The sequence below is a fragment of the Salvia hispanica genome, chromosome 1, assembly GCF_029641045.1.
Source record: "Salvia hispanica isolate PSC_SH4W2 chromosome 1, Shi_PSC_v1, whole genome shotgun sequence".
Classification (NCBI taxonomy): domain Eukaryota; kingdom Viridiplantae; phylum Streptophyta; class Magnoliopsida; order Lamiales; family Lamiaceae; genus Salvia; species Salvia hispanica.
Genome location: NC_142692.1, coordinates 12,712,327 through 12,736,748, shown reverse-complemented (window position 1 = coordinate 12,736,748; position 24,422 = coordinate 12,712,327). Strand labels below are relative to the sequence as shown.

The 24,422-nt window shown below is 37.8% G+C and overlaps 5 protein-coding genes across 5 annotated transcripts; 2 read left to right on the top strand and 3 right to left on the bottom strand.

The window, feature by feature from the left end:
* Positions 1 to 241: 241 nt before the first annotated feature.
* Positions 242 to 1,661, bottom strand: LOC125185262 (transmembrane emp24 domain-containing protein p24delta3-like). The gene is made up of 4 exons (XM_048081770.2): positions 1,214 to 1,661; positions 659 to 871; positions 509 to 585; positions 242 to 414 (listed from the first exon to the last, which is right to left on the bottom strand). Exons 1-4 carry the CDS (start codon positions 1,412 to 1,414, stop codon positions 270 to 272), a joined length of 636 nt encoding a protein of 211 aa, XP_047937727.1. The 5' UTR covers positions 1,415 to 1,661; the 3' UTR covers positions 242 to 269.
* Positions 1,662 to 1,784: 123 nt separating this feature from the next.
* Positions 1,785 to 5,677, top strand: LOC125185260 (ankyrin repeat domain-containing protein 2B-like). Its single transcript, XM_048081768.2, has 9 exons — positions 1,785 to 1,911; positions 2,040 to 2,070; positions 2,596 to 2,750; positions 2,994 to 3,209; positions 3,301 to 3,449; positions 4,433 to 4,595; positions 4,836 to 4,928; positions 5,085 to 5,224; positions 5,320 to 5,677. Exons 1-9 carry the CDS (start codon positions 1,903 to 1,905, stop codon positions 5,417 to 5,419), a joined length of 1,056 nt encoding a protein of 351 aa, XP_047937725.1. The 5' UTR covers positions 1,785 to 1,902; the 3' UTR covers positions 5,420 to 5,677.
* A 4,507-nt stretch (positions 5,678 to 10,184) lies between these two features.
* On the bottom strand, positions 10,185 to 11,661 carry LOC125185214 (phenylpyruvate reductase-like). The gene is made up of 2 exons (XM_048081713.2): positions 11,090 to 11,661; positions 10,185 to 10,921 (listed from the first exon to the last, which is right to left on the bottom strand). The coding sequence occupies exons 1-2, from the start codon at positions 11,576 to 11,578 to the stop codon at positions 10,394 to 10,396; spliced, it is 1,017 nt and encodes a 338-aa protein (XP_047937670.1). The 5' UTR covers positions 11,579 to 11,661; the 3' UTR covers positions 10,185 to 10,393.
* A 7,356-nt stretch (positions 11,662 to 19,017) lies between these two features.
* Positions 19,018 to 22,506, top strand: LOC125222637 (vesicle-associated membrane protein 727-like). The gene is made up of 6 exons (XM_048125360.2): positions 19,018 to 19,180; positions 19,648 to 19,880; positions 19,964 to 20,165; positions 20,273 to 20,393; positions 22,053 to 22,115; positions 22,200 to 22,506. Exons 2-6 carry the CDS (start codon positions 19,691 to 19,693, stop codon positions 22,326 to 22,328), a joined length of 705 nt encoding a protein of 234 aa, XP_047981317.1. The 5' UTR covers positions 19,018 to 19,180; positions 19,648 to 19,690; the 3' UTR covers positions 22,329 to 22,506.
* A 47-nt stretch (positions 22,507 to 22,553) lies between these two features.
* On the bottom strand, positions 22,554 to 24,422 carry LOC125222636 (Tetratricopeptide repeat (TPR)-like superfamily protein). Its single transcript, XM_048125358.2, has one exon. The coding sequence runs from the start codon at positions 24,348 to 24,350 to the stop codon at positions 22,566 to 22,568; it is 1,785 nt and encodes a 594-aa protein (XP_047981315.1). The 5' UTR covers positions 24,351 to 24,422; the 3' UTR covers positions 22,554 to 22,565.

Genomic DNA, 24,422 nt, shown 5'->3' with positions numbered 1-24,422 from the left:
ACTTGCTACAAATTATGTAAAATTGATCAAATATTATTCCAATTTGATAAGAGGGTGATTGACAATGTAAGGGTTGATTGATTCTTGCGTAAGAATAAGTGTTTTTCATGTCAGAAACAAAGAATCACAATGTTTTTCATGTCAAACAGTGGACTGTGTGTAGCTGTTACCCCAATTAAAAGATTTTCTTTTGGAAAAGAGACAAACATTGAAAGAAGCAGATACTTAAAACACACCTCAATTATCCTAATAGTACTATAGTATTCCATTTAAATCAACTTTTTCTTTTGGAAGTAACTCTTTAAGTACAATATCTGGAGTGCAGAAACTACAATGCAGAATGTGAGTGACACGAGGCTGTAGAGAGCAACTCGATGATTTGTAGTTTCGTTCGTCGTCCTCATCTCTGCCTCTCTGCAACGACAAACATACACAATATCAACATCTTTAAGGATGAACTAGAACAACACTAAATTTGGTTAAGATTTGTTTAAAGAAAAACAACCACCTGGTCTTAAGGTGGAGAAGATTTTCATGGACCGTCTCGACTGCCTCTTCGAGTTTTCTGAGCTCAAGCTCGATACCCTAGTAGAGATACAAACTAAGTAAAGATGGTTGAAGAATAGATGGAAGCAGAGAGGTGAGTGAAGCCATGCACCTCGATTTTTTCTTTTCTTGCAACCGAATCCCAGTCCCTTGCTGCAATACCAGTTTTCCACTCCATGTTGATGCTTAATCCCCCCGAGCCCGAGTAATGTCCATCGACCCAGAAACAAGCCAAGTAGCTTCCATCCTCAGTAGTCGTGAATGCAAATTTACCGTGCGTGATGTTTTCCTGCCGATACAGAGTGTTTCCATACGGAGAAGTCACCTGCATCAAAATCACACAAATTCCATTTCTCATATTATTATGAATGTGCTTGTTTGTGCTTTCTATCTTAGAAACCTGATGTTTTAACAGATGGAGATAGCTAAGCTGCCACATACACCATCATCAAATTGGATTGATTTTACAGACTAAGCAATTAATCAATAATTGTTTTATCAATGTACTAATCACTTTGCAATCACATAGTGATTGTTTTCTATAAACACGCATTTAGCATCTAACAACATAAAAAAAATGAAGTAAATCTCTTATGATTCAACATGTGAAGATTCATAATCACGAATTTCCAAAATTAAGGGTAAGAAAGAAAGGTGATTAATTAACCTCAGCGGAAATGGTGGGAGTGGGGTGGAGATGATCGTCGGAGATGACGACGTAGTCCGCCAAAACGACGACGTTGCTGTGAATCTCGTCGGAGACGCATTTGGTGGCGGTGGGCGGCAGATTCAACCAAATGGCCGCGCTCCTCCGCGGCGTGCACAGAGAGAACAATAACACCGCCCACACAACACCACCGCCCACCATTAATAATTACTATCTCGATCCGCGATTTGGATCACACATTCACAACTCTCTCTGACTATGCAATGCAATCACCCTTTCTCTCAACCAACATTTAACACTGAAAATCCCCACATCACTAAATATGTTCATATATATAAGCATTCAAAAATCAAAATAAAGTTTTGTCGCACTCCAAATGCGATTGTGGTACTATCAAACTTTAAAAATAATTAATCAATATCTGAATATGTAAATTTTAATTATTTGTGAAATAGTATACGAGTATATTCGGTAAGAAAGAGGTATTGGAAGCCCAAACTCACTCAAGAATCCAAAATAGGTGAAAATTGAATCTGCGCCATTCGATTGAGGATTAAGGTGGCCCACTAAATCGCAAACCCACCTCTACACTCTCCCCCAATATACCAATACCAAAACCTCAGCTCTCTATCTTTACTCTCTCTGCCCCCTCTCTAAATCTCCATCTCTGGAAGCATCCGTCTCTATCCATGTCTGAGGTACTGCTGCAGAATCATCCTTTAATTTATTCACTTTCGCATTCTTTTGATTTTAATTTGCTGGATTTCTGCAATTCGGTTGATGATGCCTTTGCGGCTGATTGATATATTTTTGGCGCTCCGTGCAGGCTGTAAAAACCCCTACGCTGGATAAAGAAGGTACGCCTATTTTTTTCAGAGATTTCGTTTTCTTTTCGCGATTTCGAGATCGTTGATGAATTGGTTCTGTTGATTTGAGAGATTAGTCGAGAGCCTTTGATTTCTTCAGTTATCAGTTAATATCATTCATGTTGGTGGATTTAACATAATCCAGTTGATTAAATTCTTCGGTATAGTTCAATGATATGATTGAGTCGCTTGTTGGTTTTCTGTGTTCGAGACTGTTATTCATGGGTTAGAAAGTAAAGACTTAGTCATCAATATGATGTTCATGGGATTCGAATGAAAGGCTTGAAGTTCGCCCTTCTAGTTTTTTCAGAATTTGCCGTATCAAATAAAATTTGAATTCCAAATCTATCCTATTATGAATCAAAATCTCGTGATAGTGCTAGTTCAATTTTGTATTTAAAATAGTTTTAAAGCAACTATCTTTAATTCTTGGTATGTGAAATTCCTATGCAATTTTATGTTTTTTTCTTAGCTGATTAGTTTAATCAGTGTTGGCATCTTACTCTCTGCCCTCAGAAGAGAAGTCTGATGCAGCAGCTAGCAAAGCTCCTGGTGAGCCAGCTTCTTCAGAAGCATCACCTAGACAAAAAAGCACAACCCCTGCAATCCCATCTCCAGTTGCCGGAATGCCAGGGCCCTTTGACTTCTCAGCTATGTCAGGACTGCTAAATGTACGTAAATAGAAACTTTGCCTATATTGTTGTTGCTGTTGTTTTTCCAATTAAATGGGGGTTAATGCATGTAGGTCAAGTCAGTGTTGTTAGGTATTAGTTCCATCTTGGGAAAGGAGAAACTTTATACAAAACTCTCGTTTTTATCATAGGCGTGCCTTATTCTTTGTCTTTCTTAAGTACACATTCACATTTTCATACCCTGACTTCTGTGTCTCTAAATTCTATTATTTGTATCTAAAGGACCCAAGCATTAAGGAATTAGCGGAACAAATAGCAAAGGATCCTTCATTTAATCAGATGGCAGAACAACTTCAGAAAACCTTTCAAGGTGCTCCTGCAGTTGAAGAGAGTGTTCCCAACTTTGATCCACAACAATATTATTCGACGATGCAACAAGTAATGCAAAATCCACAATTCATGACAATGGCTGAAAAACTGGGTAATGCATTGATGCAGGTATTTATCGGTGTGCCATCTTACCTTTTTAATAGTAAAACATATTTTCATGTACAGTTAGTCCAACTGTTGTGTGGAATCCTTTCTACAGGACCCAGCCATGTCCGGCATGCTTGAGAGTTTTACTAACCCAACAAATAAAGCCCAGCTTGAAGAGAGAATGACTAAAATCAAAGATGATCCATCGTTGAAGCCTATTTTGGCTGAGATTGAGAATGGCGGTCCTGCTGCTATGATGAGGTCTTGTTTTCTCCATAAAATTTTTGGTTTTTAACTTAATCCAATTACCGACTCTCATAGTGTATGAGATAGTAATGTGTCTGTGTGAGTCTAAGTGACAATCCAGACAACCTGACTTTGGATGGTGTTATATAGTGACCACAGAAAAGGATGAGGTCTTGTTTTCTCCATAAAATTTTTGGTTTTTAACTCAATACAGTTACTGACTCTCGTAGTGTATAAGATAGTAATGTGTCTGTGTGAGTCTAAGTGACAATCCAGACAACCTGACTTTGGATGGTGTTATATAGTGACCATAGAAAAGGATGTAAACTTTCTTTTATTATGCAAATTAAATCGATTTAGATGCATTCTTCTACAAGTTTATAGTATGAGAAATCTTGAACTCAGAAAAGGTTATAACTTTGACTCGCTGTTACAGTTAAATGTTTTGAATTGGAAGAAACCATCCGTAGTTCTGTCATTGAAGGAATTTTGCTTGTTACTGGCTGGGGCCATAGATGACAGAAAACTTCTTAGTGAATTCCTTCTAGCTGTGTCATGGTCTCAAGCTATAACTTTGATTTGGTTGACAAATCTTGCTTTTAATTTGAAGAATCTATCCGTAACTCTATCATTTAATGTAATTTGCAAAAGTTTCTTGATGTTGCCAATGATGACTCACATCTTAGTCAGTTCCTTCTAGCCATGTCAGGGTCTCAAGTACTCAAAATAGAGAAACCCTACACCTGTAAATAACCTTAGAAGTCCATGAAGCAGGGGAAAAGATCTATAAATCAGGATATTATCAGTGCTACAATGAAAAAGTTTTCAATAGGATCCTTGGTGGCTTGATTCTGAGTCATGTTGAATAATTTATACCTTATCCTGGACTAGTAGTTCTTGTTATTCTGTATGTATTTATAAACCATAGTTCAATACTTTCAGGAACGAATCACTCATTTTTATGGTATTTCCTTACTGAGAAAATAGTTTATGGCCAGGTACTGGAATGACAAAGATGTTCTCCAAAAGTTGGGTGAAGCCATGGGATTTGCTGTTGGTGAAGGTGGTGCATCTGGTGTTGATGCTTCTGCTGAAGAAGAGGAGGAAGGAAATGATGAGGAATCTATAGTTCACCAAACTGCCAGTGTTGGCGATGTGGAGGTAAGTGTATCCTATGATGCATCGAAAACTTGTGGTTACTGTTTAACAAACATATTGTAGGGTTCATATAATTTTTCCTTAACTACTCTCTGCCAAATTCTACTACTAGTATAATTTTTTCTGTTCAGATATTAGTTGACAAGTCTATAGTTATTAAAAACAAGGCTGCTCTGCATATCTTGTACATACCACTTCATGTTTTTGCTACTTGTGTATAACCAGCTTTTATGATACAATCAGGGCCTGAAGAATGCTCTGGCTGATGGTGCTGATAAGGATGAAGAAGATTCGGAGGGAAGGACGGCATTGCATTTTGCATGTGGATATGGAGAGGTATTGCAGACTAAAAGATTGAGCTTCATAACCTTCTTGTTCTTCTATATAGATGATAGTATAGCTTTTACATAACATTTCATAGATAGGTAGATGTTTCCTGTTTATTTGAGCTCCTTATCTAAAAGTTGATTACATGTCTTGGTTCGATTTCAGATCAAATGCGCCCAACTTCTTCTGGAGGCAAATGCAAAGGTGGATGCCTTGGATAAGAACAAGAACACTCCTCTTCATTATGCTGCCGGTTATGGCAGAAAGGAGTGTGTGGAGCTTCTATTGAAGAATGGCGCTGCAGTGTAATAATCCCTTTGCCCTCTTGTTAGCCTCTTTCTTGTTCTTGCTTTTGTTTGGAGCTTTAAGCGTTTGATATCTGTTGTTTCCATGCACACAGCACGCTCCAAAACCTGGATGGTAAGACCCCAATTGAAGTTGCTAAATTAAATAACCAGAATGAGGTGCTAGCCTTGCTCGAGAAAGATGCATTTCTATAAGCCGAGATGCATGGACGCTGTTCTGCATGCTCTCGTGCATTATGTTTGAGTCTAGGAGCTGGAGTGCGACCTTCCAGATTTGGCGTGCTACTCAGTTTGTATTTGGTGACATATCTTCATCAATATTTCTAGCTTCTTTTATTTATTTGTATGAAACTGTTCCTTTTCCAGAGTTGATACTCACTGCGCCATTTCAAGCGGTGATATTAGATGCTGCTATGATTCCTGCTTAAACTAACGTTGAAATTTTTTGCTGTTGGCCTTTTTTGTCTGATTTAAAGTTGCATCTTGGTTTTAAGGTTTTAACGTTTTTTTATATGATTTTCACTGACCAACCAATTTATCTTAAAATGTGCCATTTTCACTTGCTTCTGAATTTATATAATTGCCTAATGGAAATCCAAATTTTGCAAATCAATTATGTTGGAATTGAATTCATCAAGATAGATTGGAATGGAGTACCTTCAGACGTACGGAGTGTGTGAAGAGTTGCACCTTTAATTGGAGTTTATTTGCAAGACTTTTGGTCATGTATTGAAATGGAGTACCTTTAGACATACGGAGTGTGTGAAGAAGAGTTGCACCTTTAATTGGAGTTTATTTGCAAGACTTTTGGTCAGGTGTTCACTTTTGTCATTGATGATTTATTTCGCTTAGAGCATCAATAATGCCGCCGGGCCGGGCCGCAACTCGCGAGTGCCGGCCCGAACTCACTATTGGAGCTCCTTGCGTCCCGACCCAAGACGGTCCCGAGGACGCAGTTGCGTCCCGGGGCCGCTCCCGAGTCCCGTCCCGGCCGGTGTTATGCGTGCCCATGCCGCACCCCATGCGGCCCGTCCCGGCGTTAATTGCGTTCGGGCCGGGCCGCAAGTCCCCACGCATTTTCAATTTTTTTTTTTTTTTTGGTTTTTCTATTTATACACTATATTTGCTCCATTGTTAATACTCTTCCACACAAACTCTCACTCTCAATCCTCTAGCATTTCAAGACTTTTTGAGTTCTATGGATTGGTTTAACAGCGACCAATGCCAGATGGACGATTTCGTGAACTCCCAGAACTGGCAAGTGCCGCCGACACCCGATCCAGATGAAACGCCTAGTCCCGGGCTGCCTACCAATATGGACATGGAATCGCCAGTTAGCACTGATGAGTACGCTATCAGCGATATGGAGCCCGCTCAACGGAGGGGCAAGGGCAAGGGCAAGGTTGCCGATGAGGATGGGCCGAAGAAGTATAGTCCGCAGGAGACAATGTGGCTGGCCAAGAACTATGTCGACGTCTCCGAGGACGCTATGGTCGGCAACCAGCAAAGCGGCAAAGTGTTCTGGCAGCGGATTGCAGATAAGTACAACGTTGGTCGACCCGAAGGCTCGTTCGAGCGTACCTACGTGAAGCTACGCAAGCATTGGGGTCGGGTACAGAAGGAGATTAACAAGTGGAATGGCAAGTGGACTAACATAGTCCGGATGTGGCCGAGCGGGCACAACGAGATGGACCTTGTGGACAAGGCCAAGGCAGATTACTTCGTTGACGGGAAGAAGCACTTCAAGTACTTCGATGTTTGGAAGCTTGTCGAGAAGAGCCCGAAGTACACTGGTGGGGCTGAAGCGGCAGCGAAGAGAACCAAAGTCGCCGCCGGGCACTACACTTTGAGCGAAGGAGGTCCGCAACGTGACAGACGATGACTTCTTCCTCTCTTCTCCTGGTACTGAAAGCCGTCTGATGGGCACAAAGGCGGCAAAGAGGAAAGCAAAGGGGAAGGCAACTGCGAGCTACTCCGCTATGCCGCCGCCGCCACCCAATCCTTCCTTAGACAAGATATCAGACTCTATGTCGGATATGAGCATCACGTTGCGGATGGGCCAGCTGACGGAGTTGACATCGAGGGATACCTCGAGAATGTCGAAGTACGAGCTCGAATTGCACCGTGAGATGATCGAATACCTTCGTGCACAAATGAAGAAAAAGTAGTTCTTTTTCCTAGGATTTGTAATTGTCTTTTTTCTAGGTTTGGTAATTTTCTTTTTCTAGTATTGGTAATTTTTTTTTTCTAGGATTTGTAATTTTCTTTTCCTATTTTCTGAACAATGAATTTTCCCGGTTTTAATTGTTCAACGTATTCTATTTTACGATTAAAATATGTTATGAAATGAATAGTTATGGCCTGAGTTGTGGCCTGCGGTGTTAATGAAGTTGTGGCCTGGAACCCCTAATTTGAGGGAATGATGACGTGGAGGGGACTTGCGGCCCAAATCCTGGACAGGGTTAAGGATGCTCTTAGCACCTCATGGGACAGGGAAAATTGACTATGGATAATGTCTTTTCATCCATCTCCCCCCACTGCTCCTTCGGTAGTAGTGGCTGGCTTTATCAGTTGGCCGGACATAAACAACCAATATCTAGACTCACTATCTCCATATAGCAAAACTAATTTTACCATCAAATTCCTCAATGTTGAATTCCGTCAATATTTTTGATAAAACAAAATCTCGGTTCAGTATTCCGTACTGACCCACCTTTTCTATTTATAGGAAATTAATGCATAACTTGTTAGACTTTTCAGTGTGAACTCATTTATGAGTAGCCACAATGTTGAAATAATAATCCTAGAAGTATAAGTAGATAGTAGGTGTATTGACTTGCAATTCTTGATTCCAAAATGGAAGAGCAATCCAACTAATCTCCACCTTGATCTCCTTTGAATGATACCCGCTAAGTCCAAGTAATGATCGAATTTAGTAGCTGGAAGTGATTTAGTTAACATATCTGCAGGATTCTCTCCATAGTAATACCTCCTGCATCAACAATATCACGAATAAAGTGATATTTAATATCAATATGCTTGGTCTTTAAATGATGTTTTTGTTCCTAGTCAAGTGCACAACATTTCGATTGTTGTAAAACACAACAAGAATGTCTTGTTGTAGACCAAGTTCAGTTACCAAGCTACGAATCCAGATAGCTCTTTCACTCCTTAAGTAGCAGCAAATATTCTGCTTCAGTGGTGGACAAAACTACAACAGCTTGAAGTGCTGAATATCAACTGATAGCATTACCACAGAAGGTAAAAATATAGCCTGAAGGAGACCTCCTCCGACTTAGATCTAATCTAAGCATCTTCTGCTCAAAGGTACACCATTTTTTTTTTCTTTAGTGATTGGATTATGCTTTCGTTTTTGGCTGTTATTGATATTTCTGTGTGGGATTATACAAGTGTAGATTAAGATTATAATGGTAATGATGGAGAAAAAGAGAAGCAAGAAAAGGAAAGAGGAACGGAAAAGAGAAAATTAATATTTTAATAAAAAAATAGAGCAAACAGACTAATTGTTTATGGTTTTGATGTATTTTTGCTCAATTTTTTTTAAAATAGTGAAAAATAGCTCATATGATATTAAATTAAAGTGTATGAACTTCATATTTTATTTTAAAACGTTACGAATTAAAAGTGATACCTTGACAGAATTCGCGTACCAAAGAAGACAGTTATCTATTTTAAAAAATTACACTTTGAAAAGACATTCTAAAAATGTGTTACATTAAAGGAATATTTTTATGTTACGAAATCATAAATAACCTATTTTTTGAATCATAACGGGATTAAACCATTTGCTATATTTTCACCAACCATAATAAAATAAAGAAATGTCATAAGTTATAATTAATTGAAAGGATGGATTAGGTGGTGGACTGGCAGTTGAGCCAACATATATGGAAAAAGGAACATTCCAAACTTGGTTAAGAAGTGGAACTAGTTATTTACCATATAGGTTAATAATAGCTATTGCTTATACCTTATCATGAATGAGAAATATAAAATTCTCATTCGCCACCCCCACACGTATATTGATACGCAGAAATGTGTGATCTTATTTTGTGGGGGTGTATATAGAGTTGGTTGTGAGGTGGCGCTAGATGATTCTTCTTTTTTTTTGAAGATTATTTTGATAATTGATAAATTTATACAGTATAGACCACCAAAATACTACCATTAACATAAACCGTAAGTGTTTTAATTTGCTTAAAGGTTAATAAATATTCCAATTTTATTATGATACAAACTTGTATTTGCACAACGTGAACTACTACTCCATAATTTTAATAAATAGATCCACTAAAATTGACTACGTTCCAACAAGGTTGCTATGAAACACACAAGGATATTGAATCACAACAGCAGCCACACTCACCTACTACCGCTCAAACACGTGCTTCCAACTAACCCCAATTTCTAATTAAATTTTCTTGCCGATTTCTATCAAACTGCATGATAGTGATCGATTGTTTCCACTTTTTCTCTCTTTCACCGACTGGCCGTGTATACTATTAATAATACTTACTCACTCCGTCCCAGAGTATTAGACTCACTTCTTTTGGGCACATGATTTAAGGAATTGATATTTAAATAGTTAAAGTGGAGAGAGTAAATTATGAGAGAGGGAAAAAGTAGGGGAGAGAAGAGAGAAAAAAGTAGGTGAAAAATAAAATAAGATAGATGCTTTTTGCTAAAAAAGGAAATGAGTCTAATATGTTGGGACATCCCAAAAAGGAAAGTTGATCTAATGACGGAGGGAGTACTAAAATACAGGCCTTCGCATTCTCGATAGTGATCAAATTTGTAGCAATACCGGCCGGTGGTGGTCCATAATATATATATTTACGCTTCATTTTGCGGTCCCAATTTAGGCAGTATTAGGATTCAAATAAAACATGAAAGCTCCAAAATAACGATCCCATAAAAGTAGCAATATGCAGATGAAATATAGGAGTAAATATTAGTACCAGTTTTAAGGCTTTTCATTATGAATATAAATTCAAACAGGATATTTCGTCACTTTTCTTTCCAAATCCAGTATACTTTTCCCAAAACCTAATCACAGAAAATGAAAGCAAATTAAGCAATAGCATCTACATGATGATAGCTGGCAAAAATTAAATACAATGTTGATAATTAATTTTTTTAGAAAAGGAATCATTCATTAGTAGTAAGGGGAGTGAGCAAAGATTTATTGGCGAAGAAGGCGTCTAAATTCCCCATCACAATCTTGAAGGCGTCGAAGAAGGCTTCCTCGGTGAAGGCCCCGCGATGAGGCGACAACACCACGTTGTCCAGCCCGAAGAGCTCCGACGGGACACGTGGCTCATTCTCGTAGACATCCATGGCTGCGCCGGCGATCTTGGCGTCGACCAAGTACTTGACCAGTGTCTCCTCATCAACAATGGGGCCTCGCCCTATGTTGATCAGGATGCCATTCTTTCCTAGCGCATTTAGCACCTCCGCGTTTATGATGTGACGTGTTTTATCGGTGAGCGAGCAACAAATTATTAAGATGTCGGATTGCGATGCGAGGTCCACCACCGTCGGATAGAAATCGTAGGGCGCCGATTGCTTCTTGGTTCTTGAATTGTATGAGACTTTGCACCCGAACGCCTCCACCCTTTTTGCTAATTTGGTGCCGATGTTGCCCAAACCTACTATTCCAACTCTTTTGCCTCCTACCTGAATTTATTCCAATTTCAATTATCGTCATTACTCCTCAATTTTGACAACATCCACAATGACTTTCTCGCCACATGACACCAGTTGTTTTACATAATTACACAATTAATTAAGTCTGCTTGACTTGTCTAAGAAATGTAATAGAAAGTGATTTTTAAAAAGAAGTACCTTGCGACCGACCGGGAACTCGGGGGTGAGGGGCCAGGAGCCGCGGCGGACAAAGGCGTCGGCGCGGCTGATGCGGCGCAGGACGTCGATGAGCAGGCCGACGCCGTAGTCGGCGGTGTCCTCGGAGAAGACGTCGCCGGTGTTGGTGACGGAGATGCCGCGGCGGTGGCACTCGGCGAGGTCGATGTGGTTGACGCCGGTGCCGTCGGCGACGACGAGCTGGAGCGCCGGGAGCTGGAGGAGGAGGTCGGCCGTGATCCGCGTGACGATGGCCTCGCAGAGGATGGCGCGAGCCGACTGAGCGTGGTCGCGGAGGTACTTGTCGAGGGGGAGAGGGGACTCGAAGGCTTTGAGGACGTTGAATTTGGCGAGGAATTCCTGCTCGAACACCTTGAAGAGGAGGCCGGGGCGGAGGACCAGGAGGTCAGGGCGGTCGCCGTTTAGGTGGTGGTGGAAGCCGTTGGTTTGGGGGTTGATTTCTTGACCCATTTTGTGTGGAATGCTTTGGTTTCAGTTTGAGGGAAGAATGGTGGCGTTTTCCTTGCTTTTGTACTTGTTCGCCATCCCAACTACTCGTTTTCTATTGTTTATATATGCAATTTTCGGGGAAAATTTAATATTACCACTACACATGTGCTTCAAACTTGGAAAAGTATGTTCATATCTCTTTTAATCTTTTTTTTGTTATGAGATTGTTATTTAATAATTGAAGCGGCAAACCTAATTATTTCATTATTTGATACGCCAAAAAGAGTGGATCGAGAAATATTCTGTCTTGATCTGGTTAAGGAGTAATATTTGTTTGAGGCACAAGGGAGGTCATTTCTATATGGGTTTTTGGAGGCTATTTATTTATACCTAATTGCCTACTATCTATCACGAACCCATTGACACCTAACCATTAGTAACTACCAAGATGTATGGTTAGTATACTTGCTGTAAGTTTTAAATAATAAAATCAACATTAACAGAGAATCAATTTTATTTATTTATTTCTAAATATGTTTTCGTATGAATTGAGTTTTTATTTTTTCTTATATCTTTTAGATCAAGACGTTGAGTAGTAGTACTACTTCAAAAGGAAAAACACAATGTAGTAGTAATAATTACTCCTATAATAAGTAGATATAAATAGATTAACATTGTAGAGAAAGAAGACATGAATATATGATCTAGTAGTCTATCCAAATATATTGTATAAGTACAGATGTACTAATACCTAGGAATTGAGGAAAACTATATACATGTATATCGAATACATTTATTATTGTCATGCAAGGTCAAAAAACTGGGGACCATGACAAAACTGTGCCTGGTGCCCGCTTTGAAGAAGAATAAAAAAACCATAGTATTTGGAGTTCGAATACTCTTAATACGAAGTATTTATTTAAAGTATTAAAATGTAAAATATATATATGTATAATTATAGCGCTATCAAATGTCCACGATGCATAGGATCCGATAGTTTCCTAATAAAATGCGATTAAGTAATCGGTGAGTATTCAGATGGGTAGCTAGGGTATTGAATTAAAGAAGTTCGGTTGGGCCAACTGACGTGGCCACGGTTCGTAAAACCGCCGGTTCCGGTTCGGAACCGGCGGTTCCGGTTCATGACATGCTTGAACCGTAACCGGCCTGGCTATGACGGTTCCGATTCCGGTTTAACCGGCGGTCACGGCGGTTTCGGTTCCGGTTAATAACCGCCGGTTTTTCGCCGGTTCCGGTTCAGTTCCGGTTTTTTTTTTTTTTTTTTTTTTTTTAAATCTTATAGTTATTACTTCTAAATTCTATAGTACAATTCAAAGAGAAATTGATAACGATAAAGAATTGCAATTTTATTGATTTGAAACTTTGAATGTAAATTTCTACAATACAATTACAAGTTACAACTTACAAGTTACAAAATACAACAATACAAGTATACAACTATACACTTGAATTTAAAATATAGATACAAAATTACAATTTTAAAAAAATATATTAAAAGTAAAGTTGAAACAATTAGAAAAAAAAAAAGAAAAAAAAGGAAAAGGACTTGAGCTCAACTTAAATTTAAATTTTGAAATTCAAATTTTGAAAACGGTCGGAACCGCCGGTTTTTGGTCAGAAACCGGCAGTTTCCGACACCTTTTCAGGCCTACGCTGCAACCCTACGCCCTACGCCTGCAACCCTACCCCCCAACCGGCGGTTTTGTGTCAGAAACCGCCGGTTTTCCGACACGAACCGCCGGTTTCTGACCGAAAACCGGCGGTTAACCGTCCTTTTCCGACCCTACCCCTGCAACCCTACGAACCTACCGGCGATGACCATTTATTTCCGGTTAATCGGCGGTTAACCGGCGAACCGGTGGTTAACCGCCGGTTCCGGTTTCGAATTTTGTTGAACCGTAACCGAACCGTATGTCGAACCGTAACCGGATTTCGAACCGGAACCGTCGTCCGGTTCCGGTTCCGCCGGTTCACAACCGGCGGTTAACCGGTGGGCCGGTTTGGTTTGGCCATGTCTAGGCCAACAACCTCGTGTATCACATTTTATATTTCTGTATTACTAATTGTTTTTTAAAACAAAGAAATAATTCAAAAACAATTCCTTATTTCTATTTAAAAAATCATTTTATTTGTTTTTAACTCAAATACAAATTCCCCAAAATCATTTTAACTCAAAATCATTTTATTAGTTTTAATTTATTTCTCTTAATGCATCTTTTGTTGGGTTCTTGTTGGGTTCAATATGTAGCCGTTTTAATTTTCTCAAGAATTAAGACTTTATTTAGAGCATTCTCAACAGTTTCCCTAAAACCTCCCTTATTTCTCCCTAACTCCTGTCACATCAGCGCCACATCAGCACCATAATTTATCCCCAGTTTTTAGCCAACTTTTAGCAAACTGCTCCAATGGTTTCTCCTTTATTTCTCCCTTATTTCTCCCTAACTCAACATTTCATTTTTACATCATCACTAATTTAATTGTTTTATTTTTGTATATAATAAAGCTAGCTAATTTAATTTATAAGACAAAACAAATAATAGTAATAAAGTTCGTTGTATTAAACACGGGTAAACATTACAACGACGAAAATTAATAAAAAAAATAGTACAGGAATGGAGAGAGAGAAAATAAATGAAGAGAGAAAAGGAATGAGGATGAGGAGAGAATGAAGAGAGAAAAGGGATGAGGATGGGGAGAGAATGAAGAGGTGTGTATTTATAGGGGGGAAATTAAAAAAAAAAAAACAAAAAATATATTTTTCGCCGAATTATCGCCCACAGTGGTCGGCGATAATTCGGCGATTTTTCGCCGGTTGGCGATAAAACGGGAGGAAAAATCGCCGAATTATCGCCGACCTCTCCCATTGGTCGGTGATAACTCGGCGATAGACGGTGGAAAAACGCCGACTTTTAACCGGCACCATTGGGAGTGCTCTTATTGTGAGTAACAAACTTTTATGTTTCTAATATAAAAAATTCATTAAATTTAGTTCATAGATGAGTGGACAATTTTATTAGCATCATTAGTCCATAGCCATATGGTATAATCATATAGGAAGGACTTTTGCATCATTCTTTGACACTTTTACCCTTTTAACTATTTTTTGGACAATTTTATTAGCATCATTAGTCCATAGCTATATGGTATAATCATAATGGAAGACTTTTGATAATATATCTCCTAATATGGGAGTGATCAATTGCTAACTAATCATTTAATTGCTAACTATAACTAATTTAAGGCTATAGGATTTTAGAAAACGTGTGGTCTATAATTTGCCACGTGTCATTTTTGTTTTTATTAATAAAATAAAAAAGATAAAAAAAACTCCAAATTAGGGTTTTGGATGAAAATGTCAATATAGTGTTTTGAGAATGTCAATACAATGCTTTAAGAATGTTAAGCCATTGCTTATATTGGCATTCTACATGTATTATATTAACGTATTTTATATAGTATGTTGACATTTCTGCTGTACGAAAAAATTAAAAAATTTTGATTTTTTTTTCAAATTTTGACATTAATACCCATATTGATATTTTTTGGAATTAATCCTATGGTCTTATTGACGTTTTTCGTTGATCGTATTGACATTTAGAGATTAATGATCTAAGCCCTTAATTTGAATATATAATGGCTATTATTTAGTTGTAGTTAACAATTAAGTTATGAGTTAGCAATATAACACTCCCCTCCACAAATATATAATACTTCATTCGTCCAATTAAGTTTTTGATAATATATCCACTAATATATACTTGATACTTCATTCGTCCAATTAAGTTGAGTTGTAATTCTTTCAGGAATATCTCAACAAAATTGAATTATTTTTTTTTACTAAAAATAAAACATTTAATATTTTTCTTAAAACTCCTTGCCATTTACTCTAATAGCTAGTTTTTAAAAGTAACACATGGATTTGATATAAGTAAATGGTCATTTTTGATAATTTTAACTCTATTTAAAATATTAATACATACAATGAAAAATTTATGCAATAATTAAAATATTTAATGGAAAAACTAAATTCAAAGCCCCCTTATATGTAGTAATAAAATAGGTTCCAAAAAGTTCAACGTATTGTAAGTTTAATAATTTTATTTAATTACACTCAGGAAAAATATTATTTGAATTGGTAATATTTAGCTCCATTAACTAATAATTCATTAGTTATATATTCCAATAAACTAATTAATTGACTTTAATACTACTTTATACTATGGAGAGCATTAAGGTTCAAGTAACCCTAAAATGTTAAGGTCAAATGTATTTTCAGCTTTAGGATTAACTGGATGGACAGTTCAAATTTATAATATACATCCTTCTCTGTGTTACATTATTATGAGTTCCGAATTACGTTATAGGGGTATTTTAAGAACATCTACTAAATCAGACGGTTTTCAAAATGGAAGCTCTGAAATAAGCGTCAATTAATTTCAACCAAAGCAGCCTATTCGACACAAAACCTAGTTCCCTAAAAATCTCTACACATCCAACCCTAGTCTTCTTGTTATCACTACATTCCCCAACTCTCAATTTATCATTGCCGGCCCTAGATGATTCCTTCTCCACTTTGCACGGCAGCGGTACAATCGACCCAAAACCCTTTACAGACTTGGCTCAGTCATAAATTGGGCGTTTACAATTTTGAGGTGATTGAGGTTGTTTTATTTTGCACCGTTTTGCATTGATTCGACTAATATAGTACAAAGTAGGGGTGTGCATTCGGGTTTCGGTTCGGTTTTTCGCCCAAACCGAACCGAACCCGAAAAACCGAATTTAGGCTAAAATTGAAACCGAAAAACAGAAAACCGAAAAACTGAAAACCAAACTTAAAAAACCGAACCGAACCGAAAAAAATCGGAATTTAAAAGAAAAAATTGAAAAATCGAAAAAATAGTATTTTTTAATATATTTAATTTATTTTATTTTATATATACTAATAGAATATAAATGTATATAATTTAAAATTAACATAATATATATAATACGTATTATATAAAAATATATGAAAAGAATATTATATATATATAGGGTCTTGTTAGGTTGAGATTTATGAACCTAATTGAGAATTGAGACGCAATCTCAGCCACTCATCCAGAATATTTGTGAAATGTCAACAGCATGTAGTTTATGTCAACTAGGGGGCGTAATTGTAATTTTATTAATTTTATTATTATTATTTTTTATTTTTTTTTATTTTTTTTATAAATAATTTCATTTTTTTTGTCAACTATATATACAATTCATGTCAACTACACATCAAATGTCAACAACTTTATTCAATAAATACTACTCCCTCCGTCCCAGTTTTATAGTCACATTTTGCCATAAAAGTCCGTCCCACATTTATAGTCACATTTAGAATTTTCCATATTTGGACATAAAATTTTACCCCATTATTCACTAATATTACACCCAAATGTCATTATCAATACAAAAATAAACCAAAACAAAAATAAAAAACCAAAAAGTCAAAGAGGGACCCACCTTCAACCAACTCACTTCATTTATTATACACTTCATCATCTCACTTCATTTATTACACAGTCCATCATCTCACTCTTCCATCTCACTTCATTAATTACACACTCCACCAATTCCTTAAAAACCCGTGCCCTAACTAATTGTGACTATAAATGTGGGACGGAGAGAGTATTTGACATGAATTTTACATGTAGTTGACATTATATTGTGTAGTTAAACATGAATTGTATATGTAGTTGACATGGATTGTACACATAGTTGACATCATATGTGTGTAGTTGACATGAATTGTGTGTGTGGTTGACATGGATTGTACACATAGTTGACATTATATGTGTGTAGTTGACATGAATTGTATATTTACTTGAAAATAAAATAAAAAATTAAAAAAATTAAAAAAAATTAAATAAAAATTAATAAAAAATTAAAATTAAAAATTAAAAAAAATATGTATTGAATAAAATATACCATGATATTACCATTCTGCCATTTCATAATTAATTAATCTAAAGATATTTTCCATGTGGAAAAATCTGGACCACTCATTTTTATTAAATGAGTGGTTGATATTGCATCTCATTTCTCAATTAGCATAAAAAATCTCAACTGATCACAAACCTATATATATATATATATATATATGATATAATATACTAAATTAATATAATAAACATATAGTATAATATTATATTTAAAATATAATTCAGTTTTTCGGGTTTTTGGTTTTTTTTTCGCCCGAACCGAAAAACTAAATTTTTTGTATTATTAAAACCGAACCGAAAAAATCGAACCGAATTTTAAAATTTCGGTTTGGTTCGGTTCAGATATTCGGTTTTCGGTTTTTTTGCTCACCCCTAGTACAAAGTTTGAATTTTTGGCTTACATTACTGAGATCAGTTGAGGCCTCCATTTTTCGACCGGATTAGGGTAATTTAGACATGGGATTTTCTCAATCATCTCCTATATATATATATTAGTTGCTCAAATGCCCGATTAGAATTGTCCAATTTTATGTTTACATCACCGAGACGATCCGTAGAATTTTCGTGAAAAGATTCAAGTTTTAAGGTAAAGATTCGTTTGTTGCTGGTAAGCATACTTTGTTTCTCTTGTTTGTATTTCATTACTGTACAAGGTTATGTACATTGATGTTCATTACTTGTAGTTGTCTATTAGTAGTTGTCATTACATTATTCAAGGTTGTTGTATACATTATTGCTTAGTCAGCATATCGCCATGTTTGTACTACGTTAATGTGAATTGTTGTGTACATTAATTTACATTATTTATCCCAGTTTAATACATTAAAACGGATTCATTTTGTAGTAATGTATGCCCTCTATGGCAATAATATAAACGGCATAAGTCTTCATATTGGTGTGTAGATACATTATTCATTTACATCATGTCTTTATTTTAACACATATATGACGTATATTGTTCAGTATGCGATTATAGTCTCACGTTTATTATGAACTTTTGAACAGGGTCGAAGAGGACAAGAGTAGATTATGAAGATGACTTTGATGATTACTCTAAGGAGATGGATGTAGAGAACATAGGGGACGGAGGTCATCGAAATAGGGATGATGTACTCTATTTTAGGTGAAAATGAACAGTGTAGCGTCATTTTATACTTCGTTAGATCGATAAATTGACGGGAGGAGATCTGCATGGATTTTTGACATAATTTCAGCTATGAATTTGAACAACCCCCTATAATTATGTTTAACATTTAATTAAATTTTAATATTTATATGGTATATGCTATAGTATTTCAGTTCTACAACTGATAGCTTTGTCAGTTCGCTTATCGGTCCAGTTTTTAAAATATCGAGAATAAGTCTAATGTACCAAAGTTTAAAACAAAACGTAAATGACGAAATAAACCGGACGTGGGCGATGCCAGTTGAGGGCAAGAGCGAATTTCAGAAACAAACAAAATAGAGGCACTGATCTAAAAGGTGGGGGGCAGAAGAGAAATTAATTTTCTACTCTTCTTTTAACTCTTTTGGCGAGCTTTTCTCAATTTGCTTCACGCCAACGTAATCAAATCTATTTCTGCAACACTTGTATGCGATCGATCGAAATTCGTATTAACTACGCCAATTCGAGGTTACTATTCTAGTCTCGTTGATCCTTCTGAACATTATTTTGACTTTTATTCTCATCGATAGGCCCATTCTATCCGCTGAAGAGATGAGCTCATTTGCTCGGGTTTTTTTTTTTTTTTTGTTACTTTTTGTCTAATTCAGTGCCTGTTTGCTCTATTTGGTGGTAGGCGTCCTCTAATTTTTTTCGAATGCATTGTATTATTCGACATTTCTGCTTAGTGTGTTAGGTTTTTTTTCTTCTCTTTGTTTGTTAATCATATGATCTGGTGTAGTAGCATGCTTCGATAATCGTCACTCAGTACAGTTTTCAATTTAACTTTGTTCATTACTTTTGATGGCTGATTGTTGAATTTATCATTTCTATGCGAGAGCTGATTTGCTTCATGGACCTTGTTCATTTCCTGTATATTTGACTTTGGGAGTGATGGATTTGGATTTGTGCTGATTGTTTCTGTTCAACATTTTTAGGCTAAAGTGGGCGTTTAATTGTGGATCTATTAGAGATTGAATAATGGTTCCGAAGGGCTTGATTTATAGCTTCGTTGCCAAAGGGACTGTCGTGCTAGCAGAGCACACTCCTTACTCTGGAAACTTCAGCACAATTGCCGTTCAGTGCTTGCAAAAGCTTCCTTCTAACAGCAGCAAGTACACGTACTCGTGTGATGGTCACACTTTCAATTTCCTTCTCGATAGTGGATTTGGTATGTGCGTTTTTATTTGTATGCTTATCTTGTGCACTTTACTGCTCAAATTACATTATGCTGTGTTTTGTTTTGGCGTGCAGTGTTTCTAGTTGTTGCAGATGAATCGATGGGAAGAAGCATACCTTTCGTATTTTTGGAGAGAGTGAAGGATGACTTCAAGCAGCGCTATGGTGCTAGCATCAAGAGTGATGATCCACACCCTTTAGCCGATGATGAAGATGAAGATGACCTGTTGTTTGAAGACCGGTTTAGCATTGCATACAATCTTGATCGAGAATTTGGGTGTGTATATGCCTTTTGTTGTATTTTGGGGACATATATGAAAACTTCTATGTTCTATTATCCTAACATTATTCTGGAACTCATTTCCTTTTTGTTTTCCCTGCCAGACCACAGCTCAAGGAGCACATGCAGTATTGTATGAATCATCCAGAGGAAATGAACAAGCTGTCCAAACTGAAGGCTCAAATAACAGAGGTCAAAGGGATAATGATGGACAACATCGAGAAGGTACATTTCAGTCTGTTCTTCTATTGAGGAAAATTTTAAATTCTGATACATTGAGCAGTTAATATGCTTATGTTTTCTAAAGTACAACTTTCAATTGAATCTGTTTAAAGTAAGTTACTGAGATGTAGTATATGATTCAGGTAGTTGATGCTTTAGTCAATGGAGTTGTAGTCATGCTATACCAGTATCTTCTCATGATTCAATGAAATCCAAATTGCAAAATTTAATCATATGCCCATAAGACATTGCTTTTACCCCCCCAACCCCACTCCCTGATACACATGGGAACACACCTAAATACAAAGAGAGCATGCTATAAGCCCAAGGACACAGCTAGTCTTTCCAAGATCACTTTCAGATGCAATCAAATAGGTAAAATGTTTATCCAAAAATTGATAAAACACTTTTTGAGTCATCGATAGTCATAATATCTTATTGCTCATACACAATGAAGAATAAGTATTCCTAGATTGGATGAGTTGACCCAACTAACGGATGCTCTTCTTGCCTTGTTTACTCTCTCTCTCTCTCTCTCACAAACACAAGACATGGATCATATGCATAGACATACTGCACATGAGAAATTCGCATGTTCTTGGGCATTCAATCTCTGTCAGAATAGGAATGATTCTTTAGTTATTTCAATTTAGATAAACTTGGTTATAGGCTTTTTACTTATAGTCAAGGAGCAATAGTCGGGTTTCACTGTTCTTTGTTCTTGGATTCTTGGTTATTAGAAGTGTAGATAAGTACATGGTTGGGTGCATGTGAGTACTCGTAGAATTTGTGGAACTTAGTTTACCGTTTTGTCTCCTTGTCACTCCTCCGTCACTACCTTATGAGTTATGACATTGATTGGGGTCCATTGACGGCAATATATTCACTGTAACTGTCTTTCCAAAAGCTTGTGTTATTTTGTTAGGATTCTTTTTGTTGAAGTTAGGTCTGCCAGTTAAAAATTTCTAGTAGCAGAATTTTGTTATGTCTATCATCCTACAACATCCTGATGTATATAACATTCTTCTGAGTGAATTTCCAACTTGGTGAGAACATTTTCATAAGTAAATTTAAATGTGCTAATAGTGCTACCAGGTGAAATTTTTAACCTGACCTCTCTTGCTCTCTATCTGGCCGTTTAGTCTTATACATTTCTTGCAATGTAAAATTTCACGACTTTCTTCTAATGCCAAATGATGCCGTGACAAGTAAAAAGCGTACTGGTAGCAGGAGATAGTGGTTTGGAAGAAGACGCTGGGGATCGTAGCCTGAAACTGTGGGAAAACATGGGGCAATATTGGACTTTAGAGGAGATGGGCAATGCAGCCCGTTCAGCATGCTATTGAGCACCTAGCCACCTATAATATCATCAAGTGAAAGCTAAAATGTTATTAAGTTCTTAGTCGACCATTTCCTGGTACCTAACATCTCTGAGTGTATTGTTTTTGTTTTCATTGCTGGTCAGAGTCTCCTTCGCTTTAGAAAAAAAGGGTTCAGTAATGTTTTTGAGTGTAAGTGGATTGTGGATGATGTTAAGACTGATTTCTTTATCATGTTTCTCTTATCTTTTCTATCAGATACCATATACTATTATTTCTCTATGTACGCTTATTTAAAACTATTGATGGAGCACCAACATTTGCATCTTTTGTTTTCATTCAGGTTTTGGATCGTGGTGAAAAAATTGAAATATTAGTGGATAAAACTGATAACCTTCAGTTCCAGGTGTGAACTCTTTTCAATCTCATTTTATATAGAAAATTATGAGCTTCTGTTTCCTGTTGATATGTTTACAGAATTGTTATTCAGGCTGACAGCTTCCAAAGGCAAGGGAGGCAGTTGCGTCGGCAAATGTGGCTGCAAAATATCCGCATGAAGGCGATGATTGCAGGAGCCGTAATTGTTCTTCTCTGCCTTCTCTGGCTTATGTTTCGTTGAGATTTGGAAACCTTGGCACTGAAACACGTCACGTTTTTTTCTGGCTTTATTTCATCTCAATGTACAAAAACTATTAGTCTAGTAGCTGTTGTCTGCCTTGCTCACACCCTGGCATTTGGTCAGTTGTACTTTACTGTGGAGATCATTGTTATTTTTGTAAAATGTAAACTTCCAATAATCTGTCATTCAAAAAACCAAATCAGAAGACCAGTCCCCAAACATTCTCCACCATTAAAACTACCAATAATCTTTGCAAGAACAAGCTCCATCTCTGAAATGATGAAACCGACTAATATCCCTCACAACAATATCCCTCTCAAAAATCTTGGACAACAGTTTTATCGCAAGGTGGCAATCACCACACACCCTCAAGTTCTTCACGATCCTAATCAGAGTCCTTGGTGGCGTATTTATAAGCACAAATGCAATCGCAATCTTCTCACTATGATAAGTAAGAGCAGTCTCCTTCTCCTCCTCCTCTATGTCAGCAAGCACGCTCGATGTGCGAGGCGCGTAGCCCTCCAGCCTAAGCAGCCTCGTCATCTCAGAGAGCATAGCGTATATAGCCTCCGTTTGAGCGTGAGATACATCTCCCATCACAAACTCATGCACCCGGTTGCCTAGCTCAACTAGGCTGTGCCCCGGCACTTTCTTGATCCCCTCTTTCATCATTGCTCGCCTCACGTTGTGAACATCCGACCATCTCTTTTCAGCTGCGTAGAGATTAGAGAGAAGCACATAGTCTCCACAGTGTTTGGGATCCAACTTTCTTAGCTGATCTCTTGCAATCTCTGCTATCTCTAGATGTTTCCCACTCAACGAGCATGCCCCAAGCAAAGTCCTCCAGATCACAGCATTGGGTTGTATAGGCATGTTGAGTATGTAGTCATATGCCTTCTGCACTAAGCCCGCTCTGCCCATGAGATCAACCATGCATCCATAGTGTTCGATTTTTGGCACAATGCCATAATCTTTCGACATCTTGTCAAAATATGCAGACCCTTGATCCACCATTCCGCAATGGCTGCAAGCATATAGCACGCCCACGAAGGTAATCTCAGTCGGGACCAATCTCCGTTGCTCCATCTCCTTGAAGAGCTCGAGTGCTTCCTCACCGAATCCATTGACAGCCATCCCTACAATCAATGCAGTCCATGACACTACGCTCCTTTCCTCCATCTCATCAAAGACCTGCTTCGCCTCCGTGATGTTGCCACATTTGGTATAGTGAACCACGAGAGCGTTTACAGCGTGCAGATTCTTATCCAAGCCCACCTTCATCATATAAACATGAGCCCTCCTGCCTAAGGCCAATGCACCTAGATCAGAGCAAGCAGTGAGCAAGCTAACTAAAGTGAAACCATCTGGTTTGACACTGTCCAATCCCATTCTTCCGTAAAGCGTCAACGCCTCGTTTGGCATACCGTTCGCAGCATACATATTGATCACAGAATTCCAAGCCACAAGATCTCTAACCGGCATTTTATCGAACACCTCGAGGGCGCTCTCAACCCGGCCACAGGCGCCGTAGAAATGAAGCAAGGCGTTTTGAACAAACATCAGCGAAGAAAACCCATCTTTCAACGCGGCGCAATGCACCTTCTCCCCCTCTCTCAGCACGGCCAGCTTGGCGACGGCTTTGAGAAGAAAGGGGTAAGTATGGGTATCGGGGTGCGCAGAGCTCCCGCGAAGTCGGCGGTACATCTCGAGAGCAGGGGATGGATCGTCGCTCTCAGCGTATCCTCTGATCATTGTGCCCCAGGTGAATATATTTGGGTGGGGAATTTTGTCGAACACCTGGCGGGCGTAGTGCATTGGCGCCGAAAGAGAGACGAGCTTGAAGATGAGGTGTTTCCCCATGTCGGGGTCGGCAAGGGGAACGCCGTGACGGACGGAGAAGGCGTGGAGCTGCTTCAATTTGGGGAGGGAGGTGGCGCACGAGTACAAAAGCGCGATGCATTTCTTCAGAATGTACGTCTGCCTGAATGCGAATTCCGGCGAGAGTCGTTGCTCTGGTTGCATTGGCCACTGATGAAATTAAAGTAAATACGTAATAAACGAGTAAAGTTTTATTTAAATTGACCGTGCTTCTGA